We start from the raw sequence: 22,924 nt of genomic DNA, 5'->3' as shown, positions 1-22,924 counted from the left end.
GACGAGACGTGGAACATGGAGTGTCTACAGCCATCTGTAAAATACACTGCAGCCTTTGTCGTGTTTTGGGGTGTGTGTTGCATTAAGTTGGGTCGGGAGGTTTTCCCAAACAGATAGAATTACAAATACACAAAAGTCCTGCCAGATTTTAAACCACCGTACAAAACTGTTTCAAAAGCATCTGAATGGCGACATGGGGAGGATCCAACAGGACGATGATGCCAAACAGACGAGCAGAGAAATGAAACCATGTCTTGGAAAGAAAAAGAAAAAGAAAAGCAATGGAAAACTAATAGTAAGAGAGAGTGGAGGAATCTTCTTGGACAACAGTAGGATGAAAGAAATCAGTAATCAAAGAAAAGCTTTGCAGTCGACTCCTGACTATTTGCAGCTCAGTATTGGTGGATTCATGTATTTTTCTGTGGACCGTGATTATAAAATATTCATGGAAAACCTGCTGAGTCATAGGTTGTTGTTTTTTTGTTCTAAAATATTTGAAAGAAAAGGCATCTTGGGAAACTGAGATACCTAGATGCAACTTGAAAGCAGCCAATCCACGTACACATTTCATTTTCCTTTGTACTGATTGGCTATAACCCCAAAAGCAGAATTAAGGAAGACTGAAGATATTAACTTCTGTGTTGCGACGAGTTCCTCTGCGCATATTAATGTATATTTTATGTTTGAATTATTAAAGTAGGCGGTTATAACTGCAGGTTTGAGCTATTGCTCAGTCGCTGTGCTCCATCATTCCTGCAAATACCAAGGTTTCACTGAAAATATTTTTCCAAATGTAGGAGAACTGTTTTTAAAGAGATATTATAAAAGGGAAACTTACTATAAAAGGGAAGAAGATGGAATCTCTTAATTCTCATGGAATAAGTTTCTTCCACTCAATCCACCACCAAGCTTGACATCGTCAAGTGTTCTGATGTAAAGCACACTACAACTAGACTCTAGAGATGCATTCACACCAGACCTGTTTAGTCCCCTTTAATCGAACTCTAGTTCGTTTGCTTAGGAAGTAGTCTGGTTCATTTGGGGAGGTGTGAACGCACAATCGAACTCTGACCAAAACAGTGAACTCTGGTGATGTTCAAATGCATATGTGTATAAAAGCGGACCAGAGACCGCTCCAAAAGCAGGAAACGGACTATAGTGCAGGGCATTCTGGGTAAATATGACCAAAAAATTTGCGAGTCTAGCGCTTGTGGGAGAAATGGCTTATGTTCTTTAGCTAAAGACAAAAGAGAAATCCTCCAACCACTAAAATCTGACGCCACTGCATTTTTGCTCGTGTCTTCTTCTGAGGTTTTTTGTGTTTTTCCCTTCCGTGGATCTTGGTGCAGCGCCACCACAGTTTAGGGGAGGTATCAGGTTTTTCAATTCTGTTGGTTTGTTTGGCACAGTACAGTAGGAAAACAAACCGCACCAACTGTGAAAATGCAACAAGTGTTGCAACTTTGGTCTCCAACTGAACCGAGTCCGTCGGTTCAGTCGGAGGTGTTTTCACTGCTTTAGGAGTGAAAACACCCTAAAGCAGTGACTTGTTTTCAAGAGTGAAGAGTCATGTCTTCCTCAGATGAAGGAGTGTAGGTTTTGCAGTTGCTAGGAGAATGGCACTTGCCATCAGGCTTTGTCTCAATAATCCCCAGAGGATTACAGCATGGGCTAATTTTCAGTAGCTGGACTTGACTTCTTGCTGGCACTTAAAGTAACCTATCGTACTTTAACATCCCAAGACGTTTTAGAAAACTTCATGTTCCCAACTTAGTGAGAAACAGTTTGTGGATAGACATGACTGCACACCAGAGCACAAAGAAAGGACAGTGAAGACAAGGATAAGACTGTCCTCAACCCAACAGACGCCTGTAGAATCAATTGGTGGAAATTGCAAGCTTAAAGTTTCATCCAACATCGGTGTTATATGCACTTGCATAGACACAAAACACACAATGTAGCGGAAAGTTTTACCAGAAGAGACTAAGCTGTTGTAGCAACATATAAAACCGTTTGACTTAAGAACGGGACGTCAGTCAAGTTCATGTCTGCGTCAGGGCAGAGAGCAAATATTGCTTAGAACAATTCAGATGCTAGTGCTGATTCGGTCAGCCGGTTTTTAATCATTACCGGGTTTCAACTTTGTAGAAGTTTTGATGCGACATCCCAAGTTATATAACACTGACAACTCTTTGTTAGGAATCACTTTTTTAAAAATTATTCTTCATATGTGTGTGTGTCTCCGCAGTGCTGAAGCTCCTGAAGATGGCGGTCGGAATGAGAGCTTTGCTGGACACCGTTATGCAAGCTCTGCCTCAGGTAATACAAGCCGCTCACTTAAACACCTCAAAGCCTTTGAGTTCCCCATGCTGTCTTTTCTTTTTCATGGATACATTTTTTTTTTACCCAAACACATCCCACTGCTCTTGTCTGTATAATTACATCTCAGAAGCATTTTCATTCAGTCCATATTTTTATATTTCACAGCGTCATCTTTTCCCACCAGTCTATCCCCCCTTCGACTGTATGCAGCCTTATTTGCATTAGCGTTCCCCCTCGCTGCGGCTGGGGAGGGGAGCGCAGCTCCAGGTTTTGTTTGGAACAGTGGTGGGCGGATTTGCCGGGTGAGAGACTTGGCAAATTGGAGCAACTTTCTACAGTTTGGATTTAGAAAAAAAAAGAAAAGCAAAAAAAAAAAAAACGAGGCGCCATGCTCCGCTCCCAGCGTTCTTTGATAGCACCTCTGTCGTTTTCATTCAGACAGAGACGTTGTCACAGCGAGTGCTGTTCCGGGCTACATTCTGCCAGAGCTTGTCAGAAGTGTTCAGAATTAATAAAGGCGATAACAGGAGGCGATGTGGGTGCGAGCAGGTTGCCACTCGCTAATTTGCACTGACAGCGAATCCGAGAACTCTTTATTACCCCAAAAACCCACCTTCGCGACAAAACCATAATCCGCTGTTGCATCTGTGTCGCTTTTGTCTGTTAATCGGCGGCTGGGCTTCCTCTGCTCAAGGCTTTACATTAAAATGGACGTTTTGTCACCGTTTGTTTCCCCGTCAGACAACTGAAGCCTGAGTAGCGGAGACACGGCTGCAGCCATCTTGCATCAGAGGGATGAAAAGGGTTACATAATGTCAACTGGTACTCCCATACAGTGTCTTCTATGATTTTATGTGATAGACACAAAAAATAATTGTCAACAGAAAAAATAGGAGACTGTCCACCTGAAAAGAGTTTGTAAACAGGATTGAAATGATTTATTTCAATATTTACCATAGTTTGCATCCATATCCCTCAAAAATCAGACTAAGGTTGTTTTAAGGGGCAGTTTTATGTGAATAGTAATAGGAAAATCTTTTTTCATAGCCTTCGAGGACGAAACTGCAGTTTTCAAGCTTCCACCTTACAGCCCATTCTTAACCCGCGTCTCCTCTACTCAGCTCCTTCAAACTAGCCAGCAGCATTTAGCAAACGTCTGGTGGAACTGAGGATCTGCTGAACTCATTATACTGTATGACGAGCTACTTCTCAGTGAAACGCTTGTAAAAAAAAATTTAATTAAAACATTGTTAAAGGTTGAATAGAGGAGCCATGTTGTGATGACTTCCTGAAGGCCGAGTTTCAGAAAGAGCAGGAACCTCTTAAAGAGACAGAGGCCCAATTTCAAGGCGTCAAATGTTTTTTAAGTCATGCTTGATATATATCTAGCATTTTTATAACAAATTAAGTTAAGACAGTTGATTGTGCTATAAAACTCCAATGTGGTTGGAAAGTACATATTACAACCCCTTTAATTAAAATATTGCATGCTTAGTCTAATTAGCAGGTAGAAAAAAATACATGTTTTTGTGTCAGATTTAGCAATAAAAACACATTAGATTCAAATTGACACAAGTCTGAACTATTTACTACATCCTGTCTGTATTTCTTTCATAAATGCGTGAGAACGGGCAAAATTCATACTGAAGGGCAAGCAATCACATTGATAACTATTAGTTTTTATATCTCATACTCCCATGGTCTTCAAACTGTGGTACAAGTACCTCTGGTGGTAACGTGGGCTACCTCCAGAGATATTTCAAGTTGACTGCTAATAAGGGCAAAAAAATGAAGCTAATTCATGTTTGTAAGTTACTGTGGAGAAAAGCTAAAAAGTCCAATGTGCCAAAAAGAGAAAATAGGCTGCTGGTATTTTAAAAAGCAACTCAACAGGGAGAACAAGGCAACTTATGTGAAGTTTCTGCAGTAGAAACTGAATTTGCTGACAGTGATCCATAAACATGTGCAGGTGGTTACAAACGCTGTGGCCCATTTATCTCTAGAGCTGGAAATTGGACCTCGAAATGTCAGCTTTGCTTTATGTTGGGTCGAGTGACCAGGCAAACAGACAGATGCTATAAATGTGTGGCCGCCATATTGAATATTTAACATATGGACAGGAATGGAACACATTTAAACCACACATGCAAAGAAGTAGTGATATTTATTCTATAAACCGATTACGTTCATTTCACTGCTATGTCAAAACCAGCCATTACAGTGGTACTTGGAAAACATACTGTTGATTGAAGTGGCTTTAGTTTTTAAAAGGAAAAAATGATGAATCATGCTCAATTCATACAAAAGGCATCTTCAAACGAAACAAAAAAATTTAAACCCAACAAATAAATATACACTGCTCAAAAAAATAAAGGGAACACTTAAGCGTTCCCTTTTTTGAGCAGTATATTTATCCAGCTATCTCTCTCTCTCTCTCTCTCTCTCTCTCTCTCTCTCTCTCTCTCTCTCTCTCTCTCTCTCTCTCTCTCTATCTATATATCTTTCTGCCTAGCTAGTTAGTTAGCTATTTAAAAATCTTTCTAGTAATCTATCCATCTATTTATCAAACTAAATTTTTACATGCCTTGACCTGCCACTCCTTTGTAAATTTTTTCCATAAAGTTGCTATGACAGTAGGAAGTGGTAATTGTTCCCCTGACAACAGCGCTGACACGATCCCACCTGTTTGTCCTCTAACACTCTGATCCCTCACTCTTCGTCTCTCTGCAGGTGGGGAATCTGGGCCTGCTCTTCATGCTCCTCTTCTTCATCTTTGCCGCGTTGGGAGTCGAGCTGTTTGGCGACTTGAGTAAGGACACGTCCGCGGTTTCAAACAGGCGGCTTAGATGGAAAGAGTTTCACTCTTGAATACTGCACAGAGTGCACAGGCATGCTCTGAGTCTTCCCTTCGCCCCTCTCAGGGTTTAATCTACCTGATTTTAATTGCTTTCCGGAATCTTTTGTTGAAACATCATATTGATCTCGCTAATTGTGTCCCAGAGCTTTCAGATTAATAAAACAGCGTCACGGTAATTATTTCACTGCGAAGAAAAGGCCCTGAGTGCGGCTGCCTTGACGTTTCTGGCTTTCTCTCTGTCCACAGTCTGTGATGAGCTCCATCCATGCGAGGGTCTGGGCCGCTACGCCACTTTCAGGAACTTTGGGATGGCGTTCCTGCTGCTCTTCAGAGTTTCCACTGGCGACAACTGGAATGGCATCATGAAGGTGAAGCTCTTGTGTATTTCCACTTTGAACCAGCACGTGTAGAAAGGAGAAGTGCCGCGTCAGAAGGCTGCCGGTCACCGATTGGCTATGGGGTGAAGTTGGTTGTGACACGAACAGAGTTGGTACATTAAAATCCTGCCCACATTTTTATGAATTCCTAATCACAACATAACATAAACCGAACCTTTCTCCGTGTCACCACCTGCTTCTGGGACTTACTCGTCTTTTATCGCCCTGCTGCAGGACACTCTGAGGGACTGCGCCCACGAAACGGGGACGTGCTACAACACCGTGGTCTCTCCCATCTACTTCGTCTCCTTCGTCCTGACCGCCCAGTTTGTCCTGGTCAACGTGGTCATAGCCGTCCTGATGAAGCACTTGGAGGAGAGCAACAAGGAAGCCAAAGAGGAGGCGGAGCTGGAGGCCGAGTTAAAACTGGAGCTGCAAATGGAAGGAGCAGACATGGCGCCGAGGTCGCCCCAGCTCAACCCCCTGGCCCTGGGCATGGATCGGTCGAGCTCGGGGGGTTCCCCCTGGAGGTCCGCCGGAGGGGGGGACATGGAGCAGGAGCGGGAAGGTCCTATGGACTCTCCGACCGCTGATATAACCAGAGACTCTGTAGACATCAGAGCAGAACCCCCCGCCTACCCAGAGCCCCAGCTGGAGGTAAATAGCTGCTTTTTTTTTTTCCAGGATCTTTTGTGCTGTTTGGCGCTGTCCCATCTTTTAAAGTCTCATTTTCTTAACAAACATGGAAATGTTGTAACATCAAGGGATAAAAAACTGATTTATGGCTAAAAACATTACTGCTTATTTTTGTACCTAATAATAAAAACTGTGGATGTTAGAAAACAACATGTGCTTCCAAGACCTTGCATGCACATGATTTTAAAGCTGCTTTCAGGGCTCTTTTCTTTTTTTTTTTCTCGTGTTACCATAAAAAGATTGAGGTTCATTGGGATTTTTTTAGGGACATACAGCTGAGATTCAGTCAGGCTGGGCAACAAGTCATGAGAATACATATTTGGTTGTCAGATCTCCCTTTGATGCAAAGCATTAGTTGTTTTTTTTTAGTATTCTTCTTATCCTGTGGCACTCAGAATTGTCTGATTGCCAAGATGAGGCCCAATAAATGTATCTCACAAGCCTTCGATGTGATTCTCTACTTGATATATATACAAATTCTAAATTGCTTTGGGTTTATCTCAAATATAATTGACACTGAGACAGAAAAGAAAGGAGGAAAAGTGGTGTGAAAGATTTAAAAGGCAAGAAGATAAGAGCAGAAGAAAGAACACAAGTAAACACCCCAGAGGTCTGCTTCTTCACCTGCAGAAGGAGAGAAAATCAAAACCAGGAAACCATAGCAACAAACATAACAATACAACATCTCTGGAAAGCAAGATGAGATTATTAGTCAACATGTATATAAACCAAACCAGACATGGTTTTATTTATCTGACCTGTTCACCTTTAGATCTTGTGAAGTACGCGATCTTGCAGTTTTGGTTTTGGTAACAGAACGCATCTCTCCGTTCCTCTGGAGTGTGTGTTGGTGTTCAGTCAGAGAGCCTCCAGTGGTGACTCTGGAGCAGCTGCAGAAATTTAAACTGTCAACAAAGTCATTGTTGAAATAAAGTGATGAGTGGTTTCATTCAGTTTGTCACAAGCCAATAGGAGACAGAGCAAAGATGTAGAAGACGATCCCCTGGGATTAAAAGGAAATGGTTTTGGGGTGGCAAGCTAGCACTGGAGTTAGACATGGTGGTGGCAGCATCATGCCACGGAGAGGCTTTTCTTCACCATCTAAGAGAAGTTAGCCAAAGTTTCTGGTAATTTCCAGAAGAGGAGTAGTGAGCAGCTACAGAAAACTTGATGATAGAAATCTAGTAGTGTGCCCACCGTCAAAGACCAGCATCTGTAGTTGTACCAAATAGAAGTTTTCCAGAGTATCGGGTCATGTGCTGCTTTGTTTGGCTAAAGCATAGAATCTCAATGAAATACATTGATGTTTGGAGCTGGCAAAAGGTGGAAATGTTCATGAAAACTCAAGTCTGACTGCTGAGGGTTAAACCGGTGAGCCGTCATGTAACGATAAGTCAAGAACTGGCATCTCTTTAAGTCTGAAAGCATTTTGGTTATTTGTCAACTCGTTTTCTAAGACCTTTCTTCATATTTGCTACTGTGTACAACCTATTCTGACTCATAGCAGATTGGTTTATAGTTTGTGCTCGTCACTTACTGCATTTTTCTAAGTGTGTGCTAGTTTGTGCATGTGTGTGTGTGTGTGTGTGTGTTATGGTTGGTCCCTGAAGGCAGCATGCCAGTCAGAGACAGGTCACAGTGCCATGGGAAAGCTCAGCTGCGGGTCTTGTTGTTCACTTCAACAGCTATTTCCAGACAGCAGGGGGAACTTTTTGGAGGATAGGAAATCGAGGTCTTGCTATTGTTATCTTTCCCCTTTTAAGATGTTATCCATCTGTCTCTGCTGCTCTGAGTTGTTACACCAGAGTCTTCTCTCCATCCCCACCCTGGGAGACCAGCTCTGGTACGGTGCTGTAGTGCCCCCTTGTGGGCTTACAGGGAAGCACATGTGAGCTTAGAAGCAGTGATTTTGATTGTCTACATTATTCCTTTGTTTTTGTATAATTGATCGATCCGTCTTTTTTATTTCCTCCCTTCATTTAGTCGTGTTTCTGTGTTTATGCACATATATATATATATATATCTGTCTTCTCTTTCACTCATTTCCTGTCGTTTTTCTTACTTTCTTCTCTTCCTCTGCTCTCTCTTACTCTCCCTGCGATATCCAAGTTTGTGCAGCGGAGACCTCTGTTTGACTCCATCTCCCTGGTCATCCAGGGCTCAATGGAGGGAGAGTTGAGTTTGATGGACAACCTGTCCGGCTCCATCTGCCACTACTACGCGCTGCCCCCCAGGCCCAACAAGCACAGCACCGACAAGAAGGTCAATAACCACCAGAAACGCCGCTGATGGCTCGCTTCCTCCATTTCATACATTCATTGGCTCTTGATAGGCTGCAACTTGTAGGGCACAGCACAGCAAACGGGGAATGAAAGAGGTTTTTTTTGTGGGGGAGAGAAATTTCTAAGTGAAAAGATGAACAAAACAACCACCTGATTGCTCTTTAAGGCTCAGTAGTTTTTTTAAATGATCTGCACATGAAAAGGTTCAGACAAAAGGTCGATGTAGCTGTCGCTCCAACAGTTAGAATCATTGAATTACTTCTGGGTTCCACCTAATCACCAGTAGGAGGCAGTGTACTTTACACAATAAACTTTTTCTTCTGTTATTACCTCAGTAGCAATGTTTCAAACTAGTCTTCTGTTCTCTAGTTATGTAATAGTATCAACCTTCATTTAGCCCTTTCTTTATTGTTTCTTGTCATATTAGAGATGCTAATGATAGGAGGTGGTATATATATATATATATATATATATATATATATATATATATAATGGGTTTTCATTGTTTGGCTTGCCAGAAAAAAGCACAGTCTGTTTATACTTTTTTTTTTACAATACATTGGATCCCCAGCTTTCACGAAAATCGTAAATTTGCGACTACTTTAGATTCGCTCTAAAAAGCTTATAACCGCCTATTTTAAAAGTTTAAACAGTATTGACAGTATAAAGTATTGATTAATTGACTGATTGAAAAGTTCAAATATCAAATATACATTAATATGAATTAATGGCCACAATGTGAACCGTCTTGGCACTACTGCAGAAAATGTACTTTTAATATGACAAACAAGATTCATCCGGATGTTGATTCTAGTTTGTTGAATGCGACTCTGTCAACATCCAGACTCAAATTCAAAGAAATATCATTTTTTAAGTACATAGTCCGTTCTGCAAACTGTATACAGGATGATAGTTGTGCATGTAGCTCCTCTCTGTAGAACCCAGTTCCATTTTCCAGAGAAGGAAAGCATCCAGTGTGATGTTAATCTTGCAGTCTTACACCCATTACCATTTGTTTTGTCCTGGCGTTCCTCCACATCGAATATTTTTCCTCTTCCCAATCAACCCTGTTGCCCGCCACGGCGCCCGCCGCCGCCCGCCGCCGCCCGCCTCAGCTATGATCTCATTCCCTCATTTGGTTAAACTCATTCATGCTCGGCAGGTTTTGTTATTCGCAGTCCGGTTTGGCAGACTGAGAAACACAGTTTTAGGGCTTCCTCTGTCTCCAACGCTCACCGTCACTGTCATTCTATGTGTTTGTCGCTGTGACACTTCTGTGCGTTTTTTTATTTATTTATTTATTTTTTATAGCTGATGGCCTGCTTTTCCCCATCAGTCACAGCAAAGCGATAACTTCCACCCAAGGCTCTCCTGAGGCCAGCGCAGAGCAAACTCTTCCAAGTCTGCAGAGAAACGGCTCAATCGATACGCAGCGTGAAACTGAATAATGCATCAGCGTGCCTGTTTTCTTTTTAATTTGTTTTGTTTTTTTTCTCATTCAAGGGCAAAAATTGGACTGTTACGTCAGCACTGCTGAGTTCCATCTTCTGAAATGGGTTTTCATGTTGGTATCAAGATGCCAGAGCCCAGGCCTTCTCTGTTAAATTCCTGATCTAAATCGTTTTTTTGTTTGTTTTGTTTTTCAATTTCTGGCCCTGGTTGTTTGTCCCTTGATTGGTTTTCCTTATTAAAATGTATTTAACAGAAGCAGGAAGTGTTTAGACTCTTCCATACTCGAGCCAACCTCTGCAGAGTTAAAAAAAAATAATAATTTTGCATTCTTTTTTTGGCTATGTATGCATTTAAATGTGCACATTACATCATTGTGCTATTGTATGGCATCTAGCATTGTCTATTTTGCATCAATTTAAAGCAATTGGCTGCCTTTTTAGACTTATTTGACATTAGTTGATTCCAGAATACAAGCTAATGATGCAAATTATAAAAGTTGAGAAAGAAAAAAAAAAATCTTTTTGTTTGCAACCCTATATTGAGCTTTGTAAGTGACCTTTGGAAGACGAAAAAACAGTGGAGCTTCGTTTGTAGCTGAGATATTTTTGTCAAGGATCCCAAGTGACTTTTCAGAGTCCTTGCAAAGTTTTGCAAGATCCGCAGTTACTTCTGCAAGGTCCGGCAACTTTGTGAGATTGTCGAAAAGTTTTGCGAGAGCCCGCAAAAAATTTGTTGAGATACTGAGTTATCTTTATGCAAAAACCAGGAAAAGATTTGGAAAATACATTTGTTTTGGCAAGATCCGATAGAGCAGGAGCGTCAAACTCATTTTCATTTTGGCTACATTATCACGAATGTTCTAAATCAAATCATATTTAACAGTTTTTCCACATTCATCAATCCCTCTAGGAGTTTTTTTTTGTCATTTTTTGCAATAAATTGCTCATTTAAAATTATTAGTAAGAAATTTAGCAATATTTGCATTTATGTATGATGGTAAATGTGACTTCATTAGTAGCAAATAGTCGATCACAGACTAGAACTTGACATCAAGTAAAGCAGAAGTGTAGAAGTAAATTATACTGCCACTTGCAGGTGGGAGTTGGCATCACTTCAAATATATGCTTTTGACAATTCTTCTGGAAAACCTTCAGTAAACTCACAATTATGCATTCGCACAAAAGAAATGTACACAATTTGTTGATTTTGTGTGAATTTCCACGATTGTAGTAATACTGGAAGAATTGATTAATGTAATTTGGCGATAACAAATAAAAGCCATTTTGATTGAATTAAAAAATAATGTTTAAGCACACAACTGTTATCCTGTAGGTTTTATTTATGCATAAGTCTAGAATCTAGAGGGCCACATAAAAAGCTGCGGCAGGCCGCATTTGGCCCCTGGGCCTTGTGTTTGACACATGTGCCATAGAGGTTTTGCAAGATTCGAGTTTACCTTTGCAAGGTCCCACATATATATATATTTTTAAATTATCTCATAATATCTCCACAATGTCCATCTGTATTGACCAAAACAAAAAATTAAGTCCAACAAAAAGTTATTGTACTTTCTTGTCGTAATGGTTGTTCCAGTTATCATTAATCTTTTGAGCAAAGGAACTTTAATGTTCAAATAATTGGAAAATATGTAACAATTTAAGTAGATGTAGATCTTTTCTCAGCTTGTACCAATTCTGATTTTTTGTCAAATCGGATTTTTTTGCCGTGGCCGTTAACACTTCTCCAGTGTGAACAGCAAACAACCAGAAAGTGTCCCACAGGCGCAGCAGGGGGCACAATAACATCACACATAGAGAGCGTGCTCAGTGTTTTGCCAACCACCATAAAAAGAAGAAGTGCTCAGTGTTTTCAGAAGTAAACATGGATACGAACGGTGGAGCTTAGCTTACGATTTTGAAGTTGTTGTCCGACCGGAGCAGCACATTAACAACATGATCCCCATTATAGTCCGCCATGGTTGTTGTTTTTCTTCCTGCTTGCGTGTATCAGGACGCGGAATAGTGACGTTTGTCGAGTATCAGTGACGTTCAGGACCTGGCCGTTATGATTCAGGTCACAGTGGAAAAGATCGGATACGCATCGGATATCCCAGTGATCTGGGTCACATTTGAAAGAAATCTGACCTATGCTGTTCAGGCTGTCATGAAAAGATAAGATACAGGTCACATTAAGGCAAAAAAAATCAGAATTGGGTCACTTCGGGTTGCAGTGTGAACGTAGCCTGAGATATTAATCTTAAGCAGTTCGTGGCAATTCTGTGATTGTTGGATGTTCTGAAAAATCCCCTGCTACGTATCACAAAACCTTTGTCAGATATTGTAAAAATGAATGTAATTTTCCTTAATGATCCCTTCCAGAGCTCATCACAATAAAGACTTACACTCCTTCCATTCAGATAGGCTTTCTAAAGGGTCTGTTTTCCTGTTAGCTCCAGGTTTTATGTGTGTGTTTCTATATCTGTGTGTCGTTGGGAGTTTGCGCTGTTCTCTCTGCTCACCAGCGGTTGTCTCTTCCTGCCTAGATCCCTCTAGCGGAGATGGAAGCTCTGTCTCTGGCCTCAGAGAAATCCTGGTCCCTAGCTCTGCCTGACGACTCGGCCCCTGGCGATTTTAGCCCCCTCTTTCTAAGCGCTGTGGAATGCAATGTACTGACAGTTCTTCTCTTTCCACCTCTTCCATCGCTCTTCCCTGTGCTCCGTCCTGCAGTAGCTTGTACTGTCTCCTTCCCAGGGCCACTTCCACAGCAACTTGTACTCCTACTGCACACACCCAAACAAATTGTTGCTGGAATTAGATTACGCCAAAGAACTTCTTTTACCTGTAGCCAAATAGATAATTTACCAAATTTACCTCCCAGTGCCAAAGGCAATGACAGGTCTGTATAGATACCCAACATGGCTGCCACTTAGAAACCATAGAAATTAGAAATCGTCATTTTAATTGACTAAGGGTTTTAAAACATGAAAGGTCTCTTGTTCTTGTTTGATAAAACTTTCAAATGATGGATTACTAATGTTTAGCTATATACTGGTATGAATGAAAGTGGAAACTTAAAATGAAATGGAAAAGAAAAAAAGAGTTATCAAGCTAAAGAGACTTATGCTTTGATTGGAAACTGCTGGTATTTTCAGATCTTGATTGGAGAAAAGCTCTACGTTTGGACGGGACCAAGACTTTGAATCACTTGTTATTGCCATGCCTGGCCACTAGGTGGTGCTGTGATTTAAATATGTTATCAAATCGCACATGTGCTTTCATGGCATTTGGACCTGATGAACCAAGTGCTCATGGAGCACAAATATACAGGTCCTTCTAAAAAATTTGCATATTGTGATAAAGTTCATTATTTTCCATAATGTAATGATAAAAATTAAACTGTCATATATTTTAGATTCATTGCACACCAACTGAAATATTTCAGGTCTTTTATTGTTTTAATACTGATGATTTTGGCATACAGCTCATGAAAACCCAAAATCCCCGTCTCAAAAAATTAGCATATCATAAAAAGGTTCTCTGAACGAGCAGTTAACCTGATCATCTGAATCAACAAAGTAACTCTAAACACCTGCAAAAGATTCCTGAGGCTTTTAAAAACTCCCAGCCTGGTTCATTACTCAAAACCACAATCAGGGTAAGACTACTGACCTGACTGCTGTCCAGACGGCCATCATTGACGCCCTCAAGCAAGAGGGTGAGACACAGAAAGAAATTTCTGAACGAATAGGCTGTTTGCAGAGTGCTGCATCCCACCTCAGTGGGAAGTCTGTGGGAAGGAGAAGTCTGGCAGAAAACGCTGCACAATGAGAAGAGGTGACCGGATCCTGAGGAAGATGCTGGAGAAGGGCCGATTCAAGACCTTGGGGGAACTGAGGAAGCAGTGGACTGAGTCTGGAGTAGAAACATTCAGAGCCACCGTGCACAGGTGTGTGCAGGAAATGGGCTACAGGTGCTGCATTCCCCAGCATGCAGCTGGGGAATGCAGGTCAAGCCACTTTTGAACCAGAAACAGCGACAGAAGCGTCTGACCTGGGCTACAGAGAAGCAGCACTGGACTGTTGCTCGTGGTCCAAAGTACTTTTTTCGGATGAAAGCAAATTTTGCATGTCATTCGGAAATCAAGGTGCCAGAGTCTGGAGGAAGACTGGAGAGAAGGAAATGCCAAAATGCCAGAAGTCCAGTGTCAAGTACCCACAGTCAGTGATGGTCTGGGGAGCCATGTCAGCAGTTGGTCCACTGTGTTTTATCAAGGGCAGGTCAATGCAGCAGCTATCAGGAGATTTTGGAGCACTTCATGCTTCCATCTGCTGAAAAGCTTTATGGAGATGAAGATTTAATTTTTCAGCACGACCTGGCACCATTTACCAGTGCCAAAACCACTGGTATTACTGACCATGGTGTTACTGTGCTCAATTGGCATGCCAACTCTCCTGACCTGAAGGAGAGTCAATATCCCACAGAGAATCTGTGGGATATTGTGAAGAGAAAGTTGAGAGACGTAAGACCCAAAACTCTGGATGAGCTTATGGTCTCTATCGAAGCATCCTGGGCTCCATAACACCTCAGCAGAGCCACAGGCTGATTGCCTCCATGCCACATTGAAGGCTGCAAAAGGATTCCTGACCAAGTATTGAGTGCATAACTGAACGTAATTATTTGAAGGTTGACTTTTTTGGTATTAAAACACATTTATTTTATTGGTCGGATGAAATATGCTAATTTTTTGAGACAGGGATTTTGGGTTTTCATGAGCTGTATGCCAAAATCATCAGTATTAAAACAATAAAAGACCTGAAATATTTCAGTTGGTGTGCAATGAATCTAAAATATATGACAGTTTAATTTTTATCATTACATTATGGAAAATAATGAACTTTATCACAATATGCTAATTTTTTTAGAAGGACCTGTATTCTTTATCAGGAGATGTGTGGAGCCCAAAAGGAATTACAAAAATAAATTTGCTTAGAGGAAACATGACCGTTTTGGAAAATCTCACATTTTCAATAAAACGTTTTAGCTCTGGGTTGAGTGTATTTCACAAAACTGCAACGGAAACACTTTTTTTTTGCATCACACCAGTTTGTGTACAGCAGCAAAGCGCTTATTTGTTGGCACTAGCCTCCTTAGGCATGTTAGCTCTGTCTATATCAGAGCTAACAGCATCATTCAGTTCATCTAAAGTTGAGTTTGAGCCGACTCTCAGCTCAAACTTACAAACTAAGACCAGCAAAGATAAAATCCAGGAGGTTCCCATACCAGACACACTCATCTCCACTACTACACCTTCAGATCCTGTCAGTGAACATCACAGAAGCATTATTGTCCACATTATTGGCACAAAGTCACATCTGTTCCTGGTGTATAAATATAAATTTGCTAGCTTGAAAATGTATTTTGTGTTGTATTATAAGCCTATTGAGACCTCTCGATACGCTCGTTATAAAATCATTTGTAAAAATAAATGTTAAACTTCGACATTGAACAACATCTCTAACTGCAGTGCAGTATCACCAAAGTAGGTAAACTCTGTTTGCCATGGGAACAGATTATTCTTCCTACCTCTGGCTAGGCTTTACAGAACATAGAAAAATGGAAGCGGGTCCAATTACTGAACCACAGAACAGTGGTAAACAAGAATCACCAAAACCCAAGATTAAAATCTATCACAGCAGTGGTGAAAGAAGTAAAATATTAAAGCGTCGTGAGTGAGTGAGTGGTGTAGAGGAGTGCAAGTAGCCTTGAAAGTCCCTGGTGAAACATACCGTCTGCCCAAATTTCTCTTTCTCATTCCACATTTCCAGCGTGGTGTTCGTTTTTTTGTTTTTTCCGGTCCAGTCCAGTAGAGTAGTACGCCACATCACCAGTTTACAGATTTTTCTCCCCCACCCCCTCTGCTCCTCTTGAAATCTCTGCTCTCTCTGTCAGCTTTGGTTTGACTCTGTGCTTTAGATGTGAGTCCACGTCTCTTCTTCACGTCGTCTCCCGCGCGTTTGTGCTCGTACCGTCCTCTGTCCGCTGGCGTAGTAGTTTCCCCCTCCACTCTGAGCTTTCATGTGTCTGTTACTGTGAAGTGTGGTGGAGGGAGGCCTCAGGTAAATCTGTTGTGGATGCAAACTGGTTCTGTAGTGTGACCATATAAGATGTAATGAGCGAGGTCTTTGTCCAAAAAGAAAAAGATTCAGAGAGGGTTCTGTGGTGGCCGTGCAGTAGTCAACTTTAGTGTTTGGAGTTCTCGTGTTCTCTGTGTACGCTGATGATCACCGTCTCTTTGTGTACAAAATCTTACGGCAGTGTTTCTCAATTCCGGTCCTCGGGGACCACTGCCCTGCTTGTTTTAGGTGACACAGGCCTTATTTGAATAAGTGAGTGATTAACAGACTTCTGCAGCACTTGATGACATGCAGAGGTGGTCATAGAATCATTTGAATCAGGTGTTCTGGACTAGAAACGCATCTAAAGCAGGTCAGTGGTCCCTGAGGACCAGGATCGAGAAACACCACTTTAGAGAAATAACAACCGTAACTGTGTTTAGGAATCTGTGAGAATGCCCGAGTGAAAGAGCAACCGTAGACCCGGTCCGGCTTAGAAGGACCCTAACTCTCTGCTTTGTGTGTACAGCTGGAGGCACCGAAGGCCAACCTGCTGAGTGTCAGAAAGCCTGCGGTGGGACGCACTCACTCCCTGCCCAACGACAGCTACATGTTCTTCCCCCTTCACCCCTTTGGTTCCTCGTCTCCATCCCCAGCGCAGCTTGTAGCACAGTCACAGGGGCCCCAGCACCTAGTGGGCACTCACAGGGCCCAATCAGGTAAGGATGTTACCTTCTCATTGGGAAATGTCTTCTTGTCATTAAGCTTAACGCAACCTGACGTTTCCTTGGAGAGCCGCAAGTCATTTCCTGTGAGGTAAACACATCTGCGGTGCAGTAATTACTTTGCTGATTGTTGCTTACCTGCCGGCGCTGTGTGTCCAGGCTCCAGAGGCTCGGTGCGCTCTCAGCCAGAGGAGTGCTCCCAGCAGCTGACGGTCCCCACTGACATCTTCAGACCCATCAGCCCCCACAGCCACTCAGACTCCGAGAGTATTCCTCGACAACCCCCGTCAAGACGCACACATGCACTTAGCCGCACGCTCCGCCGACAGGTGACTATGCAACCCTGCTCTAAAGCCAATTCATAAAGAGATTGTTTTTACTAGAAATGGTGTTTGCCCATTTTACTCTTGACTGGATCTTATTGTTGATCAGCAGCAGCAAAGTTACAACTTTGGGCTGCTTTTGAAAAAATCGTTTTATGTATTGGCTAAAATCAAGATCAGTAGGACAGAACTTTATAAAAACTTCCTGACTGCTGTATCTCCAGTTTTCTCAATAAATATAGTTATTTATATAACTATATATACAAATATAGTTATATAAATAAATAAGCTATATTTATTTATTGAGAAACAAACTGTTAGCTTAAAATCATTAGGCTTTACAAATGTTTTCTTCTGATCATTCTTTTTGAGTGAACCTATTGCTTCCCACTTGGGAATCTATTTAAAATGTTAACAAAAATTGTCATTGCTGAAGACCTGCAGCACTGTGCAAAAGTTCCAAACCATGCCACATTTTTTTTTACTTTGTAACTTGAAACATTTTGAAGTATTCTTCAGGCTTTCTGGAGGTCTTTTCTACATTTTTCTGTGACACGTTTACAGGTAAAAGCCCTTGGTGGTGCTAAATTACTATTTTATGTCAGACTCCTTTCGAGACCTACATTACAGAATCGATCTTGGTCCAAGAGGTTAAATAATTAATAGCCAAATTAATGAGACAGCAAATGATGGCAAAAGTTTTAAACAGTTTCACCTCTGAAATGGGTAACGACGATGGTGTCCATGCTAGCTTAAAATATGACGTATGTGAGCTGAGTTATTGAATTTATGGACAAATCCAAGGAAGTCCTGGATGCTTCATATATTTAATGTTGGCTCATCAGAGCAAAAGGTAGAGCAAAGCCACTAAGACCCCGTACGATTTTATACTGAAATGGTTGACATATCTGAACATTGGGACATTTCTAGACTCTATTGCGCAATATAAATACATGAAGTCATTCAAACCCAAAATAAAAACTCTTTTAAAATATTTCTAGTAGAGTAAATGCAGACATCCTCTGCTCTTGGTGACCAATGATCATCAGTAGTTGAATCCTGATTCCAACACTTGTACCCTCTGGCTTTTCTTCAAGATGCCAGTTGTAGGTTGGTTTATGACAAAGGATGTAAAGGACTTATTTACTTCTCTGAGTTATTGCACAGTGCTGTGGTTTCTCACTTTCTCTCTAAAGTAATAAAACATCTATGTGAGTTTCTGAGTTCCACATCCTGCTGAGGCCTTAAATAACAGGTTTTGTTTACAAATCTTACCTTTATGTTCACGTTGGAAACTTTATTCTTCTCACAACTCCTTCCCTTAAAGTGGCACTAAATATCCACCATAGAATTTAACGCTCTTCTTGCACATTCTGAACTATTCCACTGTCTTCCCTCTTTCTTTTCTTTTCTGCTCCTCATGATTTTCCTGTTGTGTTAAAACCGACCCGCTCTCCCCCATTGATTGTATCTGTTCACTTTTGATCTCAGCTCAGCTGGGCCCACAAACCGCCCGACCCTGAGCTACTGCTCAAACACAGATACTCCTGTTTCTGAAACGGCGACAGACGAGCCGACATCGTTTCCCCTCGAGGCTTTTTCAGAAACACGGGACGTTACGGACGCACACGTGTAGACTCACCCCCATTTTGTTTAGTTTTTTTACCTTCTCCTCATCTATCATTCACCCAGATATTGTTTTTTAACTTGTCATCAAACCACAGAGCATCTATAACTCTAAGCAAACACCTGTTGGAAATGAATGACTAGAGCAAAGTCACATTTATTTACCGGATATCAAGTGAAGTGATTGAATGTATTAAGGCACAGGTGTAATGTGGTTACAAGGGAAATTCACCCATAATGCAATGCACTTTTTATATTTTAGATAATACAACTCAGGGGATTCTACTAAAACAGCAAGAGCTGTCCATATGCATTTGGCCATTTTGTACTCCATTACAGTAGAGCACCAGAAATTTTTTTTTTAAATCCCAAGATTAGTGCTTTAACAGTACAAAAAAAAAAAAAAGATCCAAGTTACAGGGTGATTAAGGTAGCATAGTCCCACGGTGCACTTCTGTAATTTGTGACTAGGTTTTGCATTGTTGTGGCTGTAACACGTTTCTCTGACCACTAGGTGTCTCTGTGGTCTCACTGTTCAAGGCTCATGCAGGGAAAGGCTTCTTACAATGCTCGGCCCTGAAATGACATGCATGCCTCGCTCCCGCTCACTCATCATTGCCATGGTGATGAACACGAGTCATCGCTGACCTGAGATCTGTCAGGTTTCAGGAGCTGTCACTGCTAACCCTTCCTTCCCTGCAGAGGTTTACATGTCATGTTTACCCTCTGTCTATTGGCCTCAGACCCTGTGCCTGGCTCTATACAGAGGTGACAGTGGGGGAAAAACAGATCCCACTTTATTGACTTCAACAACTCACAGTTTACAGGGTTTTGTGTCAATGGGCAAAGGTTGTGGAGGGTCATTTGGTCTGGCTCAGTGCTCAGTGTCTCTGCCAGCAGGAAACACACACATTACTGAGAGCTTTCCAGTTACATTTTAGATTGATTATATATGAGAAGAAAAGAGATTATCTAAAGGAACCAGCATGGTGGGAACAAAGTTGAACTGTTATTGCGTGTTTTTGAGGCATTCAAGGTCCACAAGACACCAAAGTGAAACCCCGCCCACTGCAATTCACATCATGGTGTTTTGACACGTATGTGGTAAACAACAATACAGTAAACACAGCAATCATAGCAGAGAGGATCGACCATTACAAGATCACAAGTTTGGAGGAGGAGGAGGAAATAATGATGGATGAGATGCAACATCTCTCTCAAATCATCATTTCATTTTCAATGTAATCAGAGACAAAAAGTATGGAAGGCGTCGGTGGGACGTTCCGTCGCTCTATCAGACCAAAACTGAGCAGGGAGAGTTTAATGTTAGTCCAACAGTACGTACTTCCTCATACTTTGGACAATTGTCCCTCAAAGCTATACTTTCTGCTCTGTGGCTGAAAAACCAGCTTCTTGAGGTTAAGTAATTGGGGATGTTTTCCGCATAAACAAATTTGGCAATAAAATTCTGATCAGTTACACAATAGTTTCGCATTGAAAGGGGAGCGAAAAGTTTGCCGAGCGTGTTGTGATGAAAAGGGGCTTAGAACAAATTGATTTTCATCACGCAACTGCAACAATAAGAACCAATTTCAACAGTTTGGTTCGACCATGCAGAGTCCTTATTAACCCTATCTGCTGCAAATGAGCAGAGGCTGAGAAGGATTTCACAGTAGTCTGAAGTTTCATTTGATGTCCACAAAAATAAAGTTTTAGCTCCATGTTTGGCCCCTAACAATCAGCAGAGTTTGGCTGGTAAGACAGACATCTCTGCCTAGTATCTCAGGAGACCTCTGGGGAACTCTCTCCAATGTAAACACGTCAGAATCTGACCAGGTCGAGCTCAAACATCTTACACAGACTCAACAGACCGAGCTTGCCGAAGGCATCCACTTCTGTCAGACGTTGTTTACCCAGTGTACTTCTGACAATCTGGACTAATGAAACAGAGCAACACAGAGCAGAGCCTCTGGGCTTTCGGGTTATGATTCACGGCAGGATGTTGCAAGTGAATTGCATAGGGAGTTTTGTGAGAACACGCTGGCCAGACGGTGAGCTTTGACCCAGACTGCTGCTTCTCATCCTCATCACCTCACACTAACTGCTCTCCTCCCCCCTCCCTCTCACCCTTGATCTCCTCCTTCCCCACCTCTCCCCAACCCCTCCATTGGACATTTACCCCCATTTTTTTCTTGAATACTCCACTCCCCCTCCCTTCCGTGCCCCGTTTTCCAGGTCGCAGTGTCCACTGATTCTCAGGAGGCCCTCTGTTCAGATGAACGGGAGAGCAGAGAAGGACTTCTGAACGTGGCAGCTTTGGGTCTACCTCCATCCACCTCTCCCTCCCATCAGCATCATCATCCCCATCTACACCCAGCTCTCTGCCTGGTGCCTGCCACACCAGGTGCCTTCCCTAAACCCAGCAGCGTGCACACCCAGCAACATGACCAGCACTGCCTCGCCTCCTACTCTTCATCTGCGTTACCGTCCACGTCCTCCCACCCGCTCCCTCCTCCCTTACCTGCCAGGCCCCAACAGCAGCAACAAGAGGAGGTGGAGGCGGTGTCGGAAGATCGTGAAGTTTCTCTAATCATCTGTGGAGGACTGGTGGGAAGCGACAGCGTCACTGTGGAGGACACGGTGTGCCAGGATAGTCGGAGTCCCTGCACGAGGCAGCTCAAGAGGTTCCACAGCGTCGACACACAGGGGCGTAGCACCCTACTGCCCCGCCCGCGCCCTTACTCCTGGCTGGACGACCCGCGGCGCCATTCCGTAGAAGTGTACCCGGCGGAGGACCCTTGCCCACAGCGCAGCGCCGCCTCCACGTCTTCGGGGTTTGTGTCACGGTCCGACAGCCTGCAGATTCCCACCCAGGCCCCACTGCCGTCCCCCCGGCGCAAGAAGAAGATGAGCCCACCCTGTATATCCGTCGACCCGCCCGATGAACTCGAACCCCAGTCTGGCCTCTACCCCAGCCTCAGTGGCATGGGGTTGGCAGGATTAGGAGTGCCCCCTCCTCTGCCCAGCAGGGACACATGTCTGAGGAGGAGAGCCCCCTCTAGCGACTCCAAGGACTCGTTCGACCTGGGAGTCGGAGAGGGCTCAGGGCAAGACGGAGGCTCGCCGAATCCCAATCCCAGCTCCAAGCTATTGACTCTTCCCAGCTTCTCCTTCGAGAAGACAAGCTCCGAGCACTGAACATCAACTCTCCCATCACACACAAGAGCATATAAACGCACATACACACACACACGGATGAACCCTCTGCATACACACACACAAACACATGATGCACTCTGTGTATCTGTGATGGTGATAGCTCTAGTAATAATGCTGTAGAAAGTAATAATGGTAAAACTACAACAAACAGTGAAACCATCCTTCATGAGGAGTGCGGTACTGTGGTAGTGTGACCATTCCTCGTCTTTGTATTGTTACTGCCAAAACAGCCAGAGAACGAGTGACCACCTGAGACGACAAAACAAGACTGTTTCTCTTCTGCGACACCTTGCAGCTTGACCCCTGAACCTCTGGAGCAACATCAGCATCTGGGATTTGGCACCCCCCTGTGGCCGCTGTCAGAACGGCCTGGTGTTGCACAGGGTGGATCTGGTCGGTGGAGATACAAAGCAATATGAACGTTTTAGAGACACTATTTTCTTAAATTATTGGGCCATCGTGTTTGTACAGGATGTTGTTTTGTTGTTGTTTTTTTTATGTTTTCACATCTTATTTGTCTTTTTTTTTGTCAATTATGTTTTGTCTTTCTTTTTCACTGTAGGATATTTCTAGCGTCCTTGGCTTACCGAGGAAAGTGAGCGTTTTTCAAAGTGCTGAAAACCATGTATTTGTAGGAATAATATATAAATATATATATATAAAAAGAAATCATTAAACTGAGCTTGGATTTTTAAGCACACACATCAGACCTTGGTGGTTTTTGATTGTTTGGAGGAAGAAGGTCGGTCCGCTTGAAGGGGTTTGTATTGATTTCTTTGCTCTCTTTTATGTTTCACAGAACCCAGACCCTCCTTTACAGGATGTGAACGCTGAATGGAGAGCAATTTAAAAAGTGCAGCTATTTCAAATTGATCTCATGGTTGTTGTTTTTTTCTTGACTTTTAAATTGAACCACTTTCAACTCAAATGGAA

At 42.5% G+C, this 22,924-nt stretch overlaps 1 protein-coding gene across 1 annotated transcript in view; it reads left to right on the top strand.

The window, feature by feature from the left end:
* The window catches only part of cacna1g (calcium channel, voltage-dependent, T type, alpha 1G subunit), a 272,134-nt gene extending 249,438 nt beyond the window's left edge, over positions 1–22,696 (top strand). Inside the window, exons 32-40 of the mRNA XM_081600550.1 lie at positions 2,249–2,319; positions 5,053–5,131; positions 5,426–5,547; positions 5,791–6,213; positions 8,362–8,514; positions 12,529–12,651; positions 16,628–16,817; positions 16,983–17,152; positions 21,008–22,696. Of these exons, the coding sequence (XP_081456676.1) occupies positions 2,249–2,319; positions 5,053–5,131; positions 5,426–5,547; positions 5,791–6,213; positions 8,362–8,514; positions 12,529–12,651; positions 16,628–16,817; positions 16,983–17,152; positions 21,008–21,970 (2,294 nt within the window). The 3' untranslated portion in view covers positions 21,971–22,696. The remainder of the gene's footprint in view (positions 1–2,248; positions 2,320–5,052; positions 5,132–5,425; positions 5,548–5,790; positions 6,214–8,361; positions 8,515–12,528; positions 12,652–16,627; positions 16,818–16,982; positions 17,153–21,007) is intronic.
* Positions 22,697–22,924: the final 228 nt, after the last annotated feature.

Source organism: Poecilia reticulata, chromosome 19, assembly GCF_904066995.2.
Source record: "Poecilia reticulata chromosome 19, P_reticulata-male-v2, whole genome shotgun sequence".
Lineage (NCBI taxonomy): Eukaryota > Metazoa > Chordata > Actinopteri > Cyprinodontiformes > Poeciliidae > Poecilia > Poecilia reticulata.
This window is presented reverse-complemented; position numbering and strand designations above follow the sequence as displayed.